At 36.7% G+C, this 15,400-nt stretch overlaps 1 protein-coding gene across 13 annotated transcripts in view; it reads left to right on the forward strand.

Moving 5' to 3' along the window:
- The window catches only part of LOC309978968 (uncharacterized protein), a 48,670-nt gene that overhangs the window by 21,461 nt on the left and 11,809 nt on the right, over nt 1-15,400 (forward strand). Inside the window, exons 2-7 of one of the 13 annotated variants that reach the window (XR_014327181.1) lie at nt 2,137-2,280; nt 3,266-3,313; nt 4,084-4,124; nt 4,814-4,880; nt 5,597-5,730; nt 7,158-7,532. Coding sequence is in view for 4 of the 13 variants with exons in the window: in XM_082865795.1 (XP_082721921.1) it covers nt 2,219-2,280; nt 3,266-3,313; nt 4,084-4,124; nt 4,814-4,880; nt 5,597-5,672 (294 nt within the window). In the remaining 9 variants the exon portion in view is untranslated. Of the gene's footprint in view, nt 1-2,136; nt 2,696-3,265; nt 3,578-4,083; nt 4,690-4,813; nt 5,782-7,157; nt 7,533-15,400 lie in introns of those variants that run through there. The other 12 variants (XR_014327174.1, XR_014327176.1, XR_014327180.1 and 9 more) reach the window with 12 other exon arrangements.

A 15,400-nucleotide genomic window follows, 5' to 3' on the forward strand; every position in this document is an offset into this window, starting at 1 on the left:
ACAAGGTGAAGAATTTAACTTGACAACTAGAAACTATAAACTGATTGAAGTTGAACTGATAGAATTAAAAATTATACGAAATTTAAAGCTCGGTAGTGGATTGGACACAGGTAAAGAGAGGTAAGTGAACTGGAAGATAGAGTAGTAACAATATTAAGACTAAAGCATGGGAAACGAAAAGAATAAAAAGTACACAAAAGCACATTTGAGACATATGGGCCACAGTAAACATTTTTATCATATGTGTAAACTGGAGTCCAAAGAAAAAAGGAGAGAGAGATTGGGATGAAAACAATATTTCAGAAATATTAACAGCTGAGAGTTCTCTAAAACTAAAAAGAATATATGGAGCCTTAAATTCAATAAGCACTAAAAAAAAAAAGCAACAAGAACAAATACAAAGAAAACCACACCTAAGATCACCACAGTACAATTCATGAACAGCAAAGAAAAACATGACATCTTAAAAGCAGCCCGAGGAAAAAGAGAGAGATTACTTTCAAAGGAACAATAGGGTTAAGATTACAGTTTACTTCTCAGTGAAACTGACTGGATACTAGAAAATAATGGAATAACATTTTTAAGTGCTAAAGAAAAGAACTGCCCATTGGGAATTCTAGAGGCAGAGAAAATGTTGTTTGGAAGGAAAGATGAAATGAGGAAATTTGCAGACAAACAAAATTTAGAAAATATGTTCTCATCAGAACTGACTGAATTAAATTCTAAAGGGAGACCTGCAGGCAGAAGGAAGATTATCACAGATGAAAATAAGGACTTTATAAAGAATTATGTATAACAGAAAGGATAAATAAGTGGATAAACCTAAGTAAAATCTAACAGCACAAAAGAGTAATAATAAAATATATCAAAAATTAGAATGCATTAAAACAAATGGAAGAGGAAAAGTAGTAAAAGAAATTTAAGATCTCAGCATTGCTTGAGAAGCAGTAAAAGAGCTAATAAGTCATGGTACATGTGTAACTGCTACTTATGTAAAAATAACAAGCTAATACAAGGGAAAATGGAATTTGAAGAAATCTCAAAGGAAGAAAGAAGAGCAAAAGGAACATAACAAGGTGGGACAAATAGTAAACAAGGAGTAAACGGTCTATAAGAAAATACATTAACTGTAAATACTGAAATTAAAGGACAAGGATTATTGAAACAAACCAAAAACCTAATTCTGTGCCACCTACGAGAGACAAGAGTCAGATTGAAAATGAAAGGATTCAAAAATTATGTCATAACAACAATAAGTAAAATTGAAGAAGATTTTTTAATGTTAACATAGATTTGAAAGCAAAAAGTATCACTGGCGATAAGGCAGGATAATAAAACCCACTGTTACTTTACAAGGAATATATTATAAGTCTAAACTTCAATGCAATATATGAAGGGAAATTCCAAAAATCTAAGTAGAAATAGAAAAATCTAAATTACCTAGATCAGGAACATAGAACCACAACAACAAATCAGCAGATTATAGAAGATCTGAGTACCATCATTAAAAACTTTGGCCTAAATTTACATAAAACACCACCAACAATGATGGAATATATATATTATGCAGAAATTTTTAGGTGCACATGGCACATTTATAAAATTGACTATATTCTGGTTATAAAAACAAGGCACTGAATAAGCAAGAAATTTAAACCTATATAACCAATATTTTACCAAATAGTTGAATACTTCTGATCATTATTTAGGTCAAAGATAAAGCCGCAATGGGAATTAGAATTTTATTAATTGAATGATAATGAAAATATGCCATAACAAAACCTGTGGGTTGCAAATAAAGCTGTGGTCACAGAGAAGTTTATGTATTCCAATTATACTCTCTAAATGTAAAACGGAAAGGAATAAAGCAACTAGAAGATAACCTATCACCCTGAGGTAGGCAGCTCCTGAACTGTACCTGGTGGGGAAGGCAGGGCAGAACTTCAGGAGGCCGGCTGAGAGCACGGTGAACACCATGTCAGGAGCAGTCTCCAAGAAAGAGAATTTAATGTACAAAGGGATGACTAAAATATATTTAAGAGCTAGCACCCTGACCCCTCTTAAGGATGACTTATGTTGCTGGGGAAAAAATAAGAAGTGCTCGATGTAGAAGGTGAATGGCTTTATAATTCCCAGGAGAATCTTGGTACCAGGACCACACAATGAAGAACTTGGAGCCCCCGTGGCTAATCCAGCAGAGAGAAAAGGAGGAACAGAGATGCGAGAGAAAATAAAGGGAACTCTTGGTGCAATTTGGTGCTGCTGTAGGCCCAAGTCCAGGTATGTGCTCTCTGTCTCCACATCTTAAATAAAAGCCACCATGTTCCTCAGTCTTTCAGGTACTTAGAATTTCTCTTTAGAACCTGAAAATGGGGTCAGGTTTCCTGTCTGCATTGCTACAGTACAAAATAGAGGCAGGATGTTTGAAATAGTTCTCCATCTGGCAGAGGAGGCCTTGAAGCTGTGAGCCACTCACTGCAAACCAGGAGGACATGAAGGATTCTTGAGCAGATCTGAAGCTACTGGGAGGCCTTTGAGGAGTTAAATCTCATAGTAAATACTGTACCTTCAATGGCCCCTTCTCCCTCTCTGTCCAGTCTTCCTCCACTCCCGTGGGGGCCCAAAGGGGTTAAATGAGCACTCTGATGTAATCAATATAGCAAATTACTGGTATCTTCTATGGATTATTGAGATCATAAATGCCCTATATACAGTATTACGTAGAAAGCAAGAGAGTTGATATAATACTTATATAAAACCGTGAAGATGGAACTATCGTCCTTGGTCCTTACCATATAAACACACACACATAGACACACACACACTTAATGGAGATTGAAAATTTACTTATTATTTTCCAAACCAATAGATGCACACCTAAATCTCCAATGGTAATGTCTATGATAAGCTTTTTTAGTCAGGGCATCATATGTAGACATAGCAGTTTCAATTCAAAATCAGGCTGCCACCTGTTAAATATACAGGAGTCCATGTTTATGTGCCATGATCCATCACTGTTGTGCTAAAGCCATGTAAGCAAATTAAATGGGGATATCTAGGAATCACGACTACTACATTTTTCATATCTTTGACAGTAATACACATCTCTTCAATAATTCCAGAAATGCAGTATTGCTGTTGATTTCAAGCTTGTTGGAATGGGAGACGAGTTCAGTTCAGTTTCATTTGGCTTTCCTACACAAATTTGAAAAGCAAGACAAGGGGTGTTCTATCACTAACTGTGTTTTTTCCACTTATATATCAGGAACGGGACAAATATCCACAAATTTCATTATGAACCGGTGAGCACACTGTGAGTTGGGCTTGGGTCAGAACTCAGTTTATCACCTGACATCCATATCTCTCATGCTAACAACTTGAGAGGGTATCATTTCTGTTTAATAGATGTTATTGATACCTCAGACCACTTATCTAGATGTTTTTGAAGTGTCTGAATGTTACCCCAGGTCAGTGTCAGATTCAATAATTCAGTTGCTGATTCAAGACTCTTATAAGATACACATATGCATGTGCACGTGCACACACACACACACATCCATTCATCCATCTATCTGTCATCTACCTATCTATATCTAAATATTTTTTGACATAGCATTAAGTGAAAGAAGTGTGAGAACATTTCCCAGTTTGTGGATTTTCAATTTTCCCTTGTGAAGACTGAGTTGCTATATTTATAGAAACTTGAGAAGCTGGAGTTACTAGGTCTTCTTAATGATTCATACATTTGATCATAGTAAATATCTTTTAATCACTGATAGTATTTTTGACTTCTTTTTCTGATATTATTATAACTAAATCCATTTCTTTTTGATCAGTATTCTCCCCTTAGATTCTTTCTGTCACTTATACTTCAGACTTTCTATGTCCTGTTAAATTGGGTATGTCATAAATAAATAATAATAATCGTCTATTTAGCTAAATTAAATCTTACGTTTAATGTATTTAATTTTAACATTTTTCTTTCTTAAGAACTGCATTGGATATTTTGCAAATAGATATAGACTTTTTCTTGATTTTGTCTTTATTTTATAAAATAATTTTATATAATTTCTTTACATTTAGAACTGATTTTTCAAAAATCACTGGATTTATTGAAAGACATGGTATGTATATCAGTTCTTTTTTTTTAGCTGACTTTTATTTATGTTTGACTTCATTTCATCTACAGTTCATATTTGATATTGAGGTCATTTTATTTTCAATTTAGTTTGTTGAAATTCTGAGGGCTTAAGTAGAGAATAATTTCCTCTAAGATAGGTTTAAATGTGCTTCTTCTGGGTTCCAAGGAACACTATTAACCTGGGAAACTATCTTGAGCTTAGCTTCAATTTATCGATATATGATTTTTATGATTAGAGATCTACTTTTAATTTGAACTTCAGACCCAAGTGAGATCTGTAATTGCAAACATGCAGGGTATATTATTATTAACCCCCAGCCACAGCATAAAAATATGATTTCTTACAGCCTTCCATTAGTGATAGGCACATTTTTGTACCCTCCTGTTTTAGCCCCCAGTGAGACTCTGCACTTAATATACAGGTGTAAGATTCATCCCCAACTTAGCACAAGTCCATGATTTAGTCAGTTTTTCCTAAACTGATATTGAATTTGCCTCTAAGACAGTCTCAGATTTCTTTGACTAAAATCACTTCTCTGATTACAAGTCATCTTTTGTTATTTTTATTGTTTTGATGTTTTATTTCTTTGGTGGGAGAACTTAATTGCCTGCCTTATCTTCTTACAATCTCAGCAATGTATTAACTGTTATGTTATTTTATCCTCTCTCTAGTAATACTGTGGACTGGTATTCTTTTTAAGACCTACTCTAATACACTTATTTATATATTTTGTAAAAGGTATGTTTTTATTCTTAATATCAATTTTTTTTCTTTTTAGCACCTTGGTAAAATCCACCATGTACAGACAGGCATAAGGAAGACCAGGAGTTTATTCATCATCAGAAACTTATCCTATTAGAAACACCATGTATTGGATAATGAGATAATATCTAATTGACCCAATCAGATTCTGTAGCAGATAGAATTCCCTTGGAAACAGACTCGAAGAAGATGAGATTTGTATGTAGTAGAGCTATTAATGTGTGTTCTTGGGAACAATATCTGTTAATAATATAGTAAAACAATGCAGGAAGAAATACAACATAGTTCTCCAAAGAAAATACATCTAAAGTTAGTTGAATTTCCCGAATGTCTTGTAATCATGAAAAACTATATATGGAGTCCCTATGATTACTGTACTTACCTATGGGGTAGTACTGCTCTTATATTTCCATCAGTTCGATCAGTCTTCATGTCCTAAGCCTTAATACATTTTTTAATCAAAAAATCCAGTAATTTCCTAGTGTCCTTACAGTAGATATGGTTGTTTGCTTAAGCCATAGCACTGCTTCCTTTTACTTACAACTCTGATTTTGATTAGGTATCAACCTTCCCACAGGCAGCTTGGATATCCATAGGCTGTGGATGACACATTGGAAACCAATAATGTGCCATTCATCAAACATTCTGGTTAAGCTGTCATTCTACTTGTCAGTGATCTTTTTTCTTTTCAGGAATAGAAATGCAGTGAAATTCAGATCACAGAGAATCATAAAGAAATTTGCTTTTGGAAAAATCAGTTCTGTGTAATTAGCAGTGATTTCCAGAAACATTTCTTCTTCTATCACTGATGTGAAGGAAAATGCAGGTAATCATGATCATTCTTGGCAGTAATTCTACAAGTATGTACAGAACCAATTTTAGGGTGGCATTAATACTGTGGCCAGGAGAGCTGAGAGATAGTAAAACTTGAGCCTTTATAATACTAATGAGCTCCTAAATTGATAAATTCTGAAGATTGTCTTTCTCCTAGACTTCTTCTGTATCAGCTTATTCATAGCAATCATAGTTAAGCTGTTTGAATCAGAGTTCCTTGATTCAGCATCCTAAATGAATAAAATATTTGTGTTAGAAATGGAAATCTGGAAATAACATTCTAAAATATGGAATTGAATAAAATTGATACAAGGCAATAAGGATAATATTTTTCTGTCACAGGAATCTGAAAATACTAGTTATTCTACAGAAAAGTTCTTTGTAACTATTGCCTATTGTATATTGTGATGTATCAACTTTTGATGATGGCTGAGTCATCGTGAATCCTAGTAGGAAATATTTATGAGATTGAACTAGGTTGAATCTTTTCTTTGGCATTACATAACACCTTAAAATATGGAGAAAACTTTTGTCTGCAAGTGACTCATGAAATCTGAGCGAGAAAAATATGTCTCTGCTAAGAGAGGTCATCTTCACTTATGATTACAATCAAAACATTTGGAAGTTTAGTAATCATGGGCCTGGATGATTTAGGAAAGCTAAGACTTGTAAGAACGTTACTCTAAACGTTTGGGAATTTGAGAGAAAATAAGATTAGAACAAAACACTTGTCCCCCCAAACCTCTTCCAAGCACCTCCTGTAAAGCATTGTGTGACTGATGAAGGGCACAGTCTGATTATTGTGAAGATACGGCTGTCTAAAGCAGCGATATTCGTGCCAGAGGCAGTTGGTTAAATCACCTGGTAACTGAGACCAAGAGGAAAGGAAAGTGTTACATTAAGGTCTCATGGCACAGACAGAGCACAGAGCTTGTTATCATAAACCAGAAACTTCCAGATTCATAGGCCCAAATAATTGCTGATTGTGTATTAGTAGTCATGCAGTTAATTGAAAACAAGTAGGCTGTATAACTAGTTTTAAAAGAAATGTATACCAAAGTGACCCCAAGCCTGGTTAGAGTATATGATTGCTATACCTTCTAAAGTAAACACTAGTCCCAAGAATTTTCACCTACAGAAAGTATGTTGCTAAAGTGGTGCAGACCCAGAAAAGAAATTTTACACTGTCCACTCTAAGGTCACAGAGACAACAGACATGGCTATACTCTGAGAGAGGAGAATAAAAGCTCTCTGATTCACAAGCTATGAAAATTACTTCACTGACAGAACAGGAAGTTTTTGTAACCCTGTCCAACAAGTAAAGTATATTATAGACAACTGCATATTTTCCCGTTGTCCACCTTTACAAAAGGGAGTTTTTTATTGTAATTATCATGCTTTTTACCACTTTGTGTACAGTTAAGGAAGATAAATCACTGGACCATTGGGAGCCATGTCAGAGGACTGAATACTACCCAGAGATCTTGTACTTCAGAATAAATGCAGTAATTGACTTTGGATTTTCTCCCTTTGGGAAGGAATTAAGACATATTTCAAGTGGGCACGAATTTTTTTTAAATGTATTGTAGAATGTGTGGAATGAAAATATGTATGTGGAATAAGTTCTCGGATAGCCAAAGAGCTTGTAATATTGGATTTTAATTGTTGCTTATCCATTTATATTCCATATGCCCCCTTCATTTCCCTACTAGAAACTGAATTCATTTTCCCCAAATATCCAGTTCATTCTATGAAGCTTATATAACTTAGTAGAGACTGAGTGGGCTCCGTTTAGTCCAATCACAATATTTATCTTTACACCTATCAGTGATTGGTTGGAAAATAGACATGGAATTTACTGAGAATTAAAAGAATTAGGAAGTCAGCTAAGGGCTTCTGGGAAAGTTCTTTGCTCTTCAGTCAAGAACGTAAGAACAGGAATAAGCCTCTAAAACTGATTGCTACTGGCAGTCACCTTGTAACCCTGAGGGCAACCAGTCTTAGCATAAAGCCAACCTGAGGACAAAAGAGATAAAAGACAGATAAAACCAATGACTCTGATGACCTCATTAAGTCATGTATTCAGTGAGCTTAGAAATCTGCTCCAACTTCCAGTTTTATGAGACAATAGATGATCTCATTGTTTTAGCAAGTTTATATAGAATTCCTATTAATTAATCCAAAAGCATTCTAAATAATATAATTGTATTCCCCATCTATTCCCTCTGGAAAACCTAGAGGGTGCTTGTGAAGAGATTCTATATAGGACAGTTTTCCAGGGGTATCCACAGTAATTCCATACATCAAGCATCTCTGTGGCCTAGTTTTACAGAAAACTAAGTGCTTTTTATTCCATTCTGTCCTCTTTTATGATAACCCCCTGTAAAACTGGATGGTCTATATATGTCTGTACTCCATTTCTGGACTATTCAGGTACTTAGCCATGTGACTTCAGGTTTCCTTGAAGAGCAAAAAATTACACTGGGTATTTATTTCAGTGTCTGGACAGCTCATGATAAGAATATTCTATTTCATTTTAGTTTTGTCAATAGGGAGGGTTGTGTGCCCAGAGGAAAATGATAACCAAAACAGTATAATGTTTTCTCATGCTTGAGAATACTAATGCTGTTAAATATTTCTTCTGAAACACTATGTGTAGTGAATGACTGGAATTCAATCCTAGGTGTAAACTTTAATTTACTCCATCTTTCCCCAGTTTTTATACTTACATTTTTTATTGTCCTTTGCTTTTGTAAGTAATGCCTCTATAAACATTTTCATACAAAATCAGTATTATTCAATAGAATTATTTTTGAATTCCTATTTTAGCAAGATGCTTATGTATTTCAAATTTAGTACTAGGTATTCATTAGGAAATTTGATTCTTGTTATCATGGAGCTTACAAAGTACTGAGGAGAGAGATGCAAAATAAAATCTCACAATAACATATTTTTCTGTGGTGAATACTATCCAAAAAATGTATAGTATTTTATGAGACTAAGAGTGAAAGAACAAACGTGTTTTCCATTAAGAAAAAGTCTGAGAGAGACCTTCAAGATTGCAGAGGAGTAACACGTGGAGATCACCTTCCTCCTCACAAATACATCAAAAGTACTTCTACATGTGGAACAACTCCTACAGAACACCTACTGAACGCTGGCAGAAGACCTCAGACTTCCCAAAAGGAAAGAAAATCCCCATGTACCTGGAGAGGGCAAAGAAAACAGAAAAAACAGAGACAAAAGAATAGCAGTGGAACCTGCACATCTGGGAGGGAGCTGTGAAGGAGGAAAAGTTTCCACACACTAGGAAGCCACTTCACTGGCGGAGACGGGGGTGGGGTGTGTGTGTGGGAAGTTTCAGAGCCACAGAGGAGAGTGCAGCAACGGGTGCAGAGGGCAAAGCGGAGAGATTCCTGCAAAGAGGCTCGGTGCTGACCAGCACTCACCAGCCTGAGACGCTTTGCTCACCCGCTGGGGGGCTGGGGACTGGGAGCTGAGGATCGGGGGTCAGATTCCAGGGAGAGGACTGGGGTTGGTGGCGTGAACACAGTGTGAAGTGGTTAGTGCACCACAGCTAGCCGGGAGGGAGTCCAGGAAAATGTCTGGACCTGCCTAAGAGGCCAGAAACCGTTGTTTCGGGATGCGCGAGGAGACGCGCTTCCTGCTCTGTGTGCCCACAGACGGCAGAGCACAGCCTAAGCAAGCTCCAGAGATGGGCATGAGCCGCAGCTATCATCTCAGACCCCAGAGTCAGGCACGGACCACTAATGCTGCCACCACTGCCACCAAAAATCCTGTGTGCAAGCACAGGACACTACCACACTCCCCCAGGAGCCTGTGTAGCCCGCCACTGCCAGTGTCCCATGATCCAGGGACAACTTCTCCAGGAGAACACAAGGCATGCCTCAGGCTGTTGCAATGTCACGTCAGCTTCTCCCCCCTGCAGGCTCACCCTGCATTCCAATTATGACTATCATACCTTTCCTCCTCTCTGACCTGAGTGATCAAGAGAGCCCTAATAAGCCGCTGCTTTAATCCTTTCCTGTCTGGGTGGGGAACAGATGCCTGAGGGTGGCCTACACACAGAGGCAGGGCCAAAACCAAAGCTGAACCCCAGGAGCTGTGCGAGCAGAGGTTAGAAAGGGAAATTTCTCTGTGCATCCTCAGGAGCAGTGGATTAAATCCCTGCAATCGACCTGATAAACCCTGCATCTGTGCAATACCTGAATAGACAATGAATGTTCCCAAAATTGAGATAGTGGACTTTGGGAGCAACTGTAGATTTGGGGTTTGCTTTCTGCATCTGATTTGTTTTTGGTTTTATGTTTAACTTAGTTTAATTTTTAGTGCTTGTTATCATTGGTGGATTTGTTTATGGGTTTGGTTGCTCTCTTTTTTTTTTTCTTTTAATGAGTGTGTGTGTGTGTGTGTGTGTGTGTTTCTGTGATTTTGTCTGTTTAGGTTTACTTTTACCATTTAACCTAGGGTTCTGTCTGTTCGTTTTTCTGTTACTTTTGTTTTTTTTGTTTGCTTGTTTGTCTTTTAATGAGTGTGTGTGTCTGTATGTTTCTTTGTTTGATTTTATCTGTTTAGTTTTGCTTTTACCATTTGTTTTGGGGTTCTATCTGTTTGGTTTTTTTCTTCCTTTTCTTTCAAGGCATGCAGATGGCAGGGTCTTAGTGATACAGCCAGGTGTTGTGCCTGGGCTTCTGAGGAGGGACAGTCGAGTCCAGGACATTGGACAACCAGAGACCTCCCAGGCCCATGTAGTATTGGCGAGAGCTCTCCCAGAGATCTCCATCTCAACACTAAGACCTAACTCCACCCAATGGCCAGCAAGCTCCAGTGCTGGATGCCCCATGCCAAACAACTAGCAAGACAGGAACACAACCACACTCATTAACAGAGAGGCTGCCTAAAGTCATACTAAGTTCACTGACACCACAAAACACACCACCAGATGGAACCCTGCCCACCAGAAGGACAAGATCCAGCCCCATCCACCAGAACACAGGCTCCAGTCCCCTCCACCAGGAAGCCTACACAGTCACTGAACCACCCTTACCCACTGGAGATAAACACAAGAATAGCAGGAATGATGAACCTGCAACCTGCACAAAGGAGACCCCAAACAGAGTAACTGAAACAAAACGAGAAGACAGAGAAATATGTAGCAGATGAAGGAGCAAGGTAAAAACCCACCAGACCAAACAAATGAAAGGGAAATAGTCTACCTGAAAAAGTATTCAGAGTAATGATAGTAAAGATCCAAAATCTCTGAAATAGAATGGAGAAAATACAAGAAACGTTTAACAAGGACCTAGAAGAACTAAAGAGCAAACAAACGATGATGAACAACCAAAGAAATGAAATTTAAAATTCTCTACAAGGAATCAATAGCAGAATAACTGAGGCAGAAGAATGGATAAGTGACCTGGAACATAGAATAGTGGAAATAACTGCCACAGAGCAGAATAAAGAGAAAAGAATGAAAAGAATTGAGGACAGTTTCAGAGACCTCCGGGACATTAAACACACCAACATTCAAATTACAGTGGTCCCAGAAGATGAGAAAAAGAAAGTGTCTGAGAAAATATATGACGAGATTACAGTTGAAAACTTCCCTGACATGTGAAAGGAAATAATCAAGTCCAGGAAGCACAAAGAGTCCCATACAGGATAAATTCAAGGAGAAACATGTCAAGACACATATTAATCAAACTATCAAAAATTAAATACAAAGAAAAAATATTAAAAGCAGCAAGGGAAAAGCAAGAAGTAACATACAAGGGAATGCCCATAAGGTTAACAGCTGATCTTCCAGCAGAAACACTGCAAGGCAGAAGGGAGTGACAGGACATATTTAAAGTGCTGAAGGGAAAAACCAAAACCAAGATTCCTCTACCCAGCAAGGATCTCATTCAGATTCGACAGAGAAATTAAAAGATTTACAGACAAGCAATAGTTAAGAAAATTCAGCATTACCAAACCAGCTTTACAACAAATGCTAAAGGAACTTCTCTAGGCAGGAAACACAAGAAAAAGAAAAGACCTACAATAAGAAACCCAAAACAATTAAGAAAATGGGAATAGGAACATACATATCAATAATTACCTTAAATGTAAATGGATTAAATGGTCCAACCAAAAGACACAGACTGAATGGATACAAAAACAAGACCAATATATGTGCTGTCTATAAGAGACCCATTTCAGACCTAGGGACACATACAGACTGAAAGTGAGAGGATGGAAAAAGATACACCATGCACACAGAAATCAAAAATAAAAGCTGGAGTAGCAATTCTCAAATCAGATAAAATAGACTTTAAAATAAAGACTATCAAGGGATCAATCCAAGAAGATGATATAACAACTGTAAATATTTATGCACCCAACATAGGAGCACCTCAATACATAAGGCAAATGCTAACAGCCATAAAATGGGAAATCGACAGTAACACAGGAACAGTAGGGGACTTTAACACCCCACTTTCACCAATGGACAGATCATCCAAAATGAAAATAAATAAGGAAACACAAGCTTTAAATAACAAATTAGACCAGATACACTTAATTGATATTTATAAGACATTCCAATCAAAAACAACAGAATACACTTTCCTCTGAAGCGCACATGGAACATTCTCCAGGATAGATCATATCTTGGGTCACAAATCAAGCATTGGTAAATTTAAGGAAATTGAAATTGTATCAGGTATCTTTACTTATCACAACACTATGAGACTAGATATCAATTACAGGAAAAAAATCTGTAAAAATACAAATGCGTGGAAGCTAAATTATACGCTACTAAATAACCAAGAAATCACTAAAGAAATCAAAGAGGAAATAAAAAAATACCTAGAGACAAATGACAATGAAAACGTGATGGCCGAAAACCTATGTGATGCAACAAAATCAATTCTAAGAGGGAAGTTTATAACAATACAATCCTACCTTAAGAAACAAGAAAAATCCAAACAACCTAACCTTACACCTAAAGCAATTAGAGAAAGAGGGGGAAAAAAACACCCAAAATTAGCAGAGGGAAATAAATCATAAAGATCAGATAAGAAAGAAATGAAGGAAACAATAGCAAAGATCAATAAAACTAGAAGCTGGTTCTTTGAGAAGATAAACAAAATTGATAAACTATTAGCCAGACTCATCAGGGAAAAAAGGGAGAAGACTCAAATCTACAGAATTAGAAAGGAAAAAGGAAAAATAACAACTGACACTGTAGAAACAAAGGATCATGAGAGACTACTACAAGCAACTCTATGCCAATAAAATGGACAACCTGGAAGAAATGGACAAAATTCTTAGAAAAGTACAACCTTCCAAGACTGAACCAGGAAGATATAGAAAAAATGAACAGACCAATCACAGACCAAGCTCTGGAATTGAAACTGTGATTAAAAATCCTCCAACAAACAAAAGCCCATGACTAGATGGCTTCACAGGTGAATTCTAGCAAACATTTAGAGAAGAGCTAACACATCTCCTTCTCAAACGTTTCCAAAATATAGCAGAGGGAGGAACACTCCCAAACTCATTCTACGAGGCCACCATCAGCCTGCTACCAAAACGAGAAAAGATGTCACAAACAAACAAAACTACATGCCAATATCACTGATAAACATAGATGCAAAAATACTCAACAAAATTCTAGTAAACAGAACCCAACAGCACATTAAAAGGGTCATGCAGCATGATCAAGTGGGGTTTATCCCAGGAATGCAAGGATTCTTCAATATATGCAAATCACTCAATGTGATGCATCATATTAACAAATTGAAGCATAGAAACCATATGATAATCTCAATAGATGCAGAAAAAGCTTTTGACAAAATTAAACACCCATTTATGATAAAAACTTTCCAGAAAGTGGCCATAGAGGCAACCTACCTCCACATAATAAAGACCGTATATGACAAACCCACAGCCAACATCATCCTCAACGGTGAAAAACTGAAACCATTTCCTCTAAGATCAGGAACAAGACAAGGTTGCCCACTGTCACCACTGTTATTCAACATGGTTTTGGAAGTTTTAGCCACAGCCATCAGAAAAGAAAAAGAAATAAAAGGAATCCAAATTGGAAAAGAAGAAGTAAAGCTGTCACCGTTTGCAGATGACATGATACTATACATAGAGAATCCTAAAGATGCTACCAGAAAACTACTAGAGCTAATCAATGAATTTGGTAAAGTAGCGGATACAAAATTAATGCAAACAAATCTCTTGCATTCCTATACACTAATGATGGAAAATCTGAAAGAGAAATTAAGGAAACACTCCCATTTACCATTGCAACAAAAAGAATAAAATAACTAGGAATAAGCCTACCTACGGAGACAAAAGACCTGTTTGCAGAAAACTGTAAGACACTGTTGAAAGAAATTAAAGATGATACAAACACATGGAGAGATATACCATGTTCTTGGATTGGAAGAATCAACATTGTGAAAATGACTATACTACCAAAATAATCTACAGATTTAATGCAATCCCTATGAAACTACCAATGGCATTTTTTACAGAAGTAGAAACAAAAATTTTACAGTTTATATGGAAACACAAATACCCTGAATAGCCAAAGCAATCTTGAGAAAGAAAAACAGAGCTGGAGGAATCAGGCTCCCTGACTTCAGACTATACTACAAAGCTACAGTAATCAAGACATTATGATACTGGCACAAAAACAGAAATATAGATCAATGGAACAGGATAGAAAGCCCAGAGATAAACCCATTCACATATGGTCACCTTATTTTTGATAAAGGAGGCAAGAATAGACAATGGAGAAAAGACAGCCTCTTCAATAAGTGGTGCTGGGAAAACTGGACAGCTACATGTAAAAGAATGAAATTAGAACACTTCTTAACACCATACACAAAAATAAACTCAAAATGGATTAAATACCTAAATGTAATTCCAGACACTGTAAAACTCTTAGAGGAAAACATAGGCAGAACACTGTGACATAAATGACAGCAAGATCCTTTTGGACCCGCCTCCTAGAGAAATAGCAATAAAAACAAATGGGACCCAAATGAAACTTAAGAGCTTTTGCACAGCACAGGATACCATAAACAAGATGGAAAGACAACCCTCAGAATGGGAGAAAATATTTACAATTGAAGCAACTGACAAAGGATTAATCTCCAAAATGTACAATCAGCTCATGCAGCTCTATGTCAGAAAAATAAACAACCCAATCCAAAAATGGGTAGAAGACCTAAATAGACATTTCTCCAAAGAAGATACACAGATTGCCAACAAACACATGAAAGGATGCTCAACATCACTACTCATCAGAGAAATGTAAATCAAAACCACAATGAGATATCACCTCACACTCGTCACGATGGCCATCATCAAAAAATCTACAAACAAATCCTGGAGAGGCTGTAGAGAAAAGGGAACCCTTTTGAACTGTTGGTGGGAATGTAAACTGATACAGTCACTATGGAGAACAGTATGGAGGTTCTTTAAAAAACTAAAAATAGAACTATCATATGACCCAGCAATCCCACTACTAGGCATATACCCTGAAAACCCATAATTTAGAAAAAGAGATGTACCACAGTGTTCATTGCAGCACCATTTACAATAGCCAGGACATGGTAGCAACCTAAGTGTCCATCGACAGA

Source organism: Leucopleurus acutus, assembly GCF_964270905.1.
Source record: "Leucopleurus acutus genome assembly, contig: HAP1_SCAFFOLD_509, whole genome shotgun sequence".
Taxonomy (NCBI): Eukaryota; Metazoa; Chordata; class Mammalia; order Artiodactyla; family Delphinidae; genus Leucopleurus; species Leucopleurus acutus.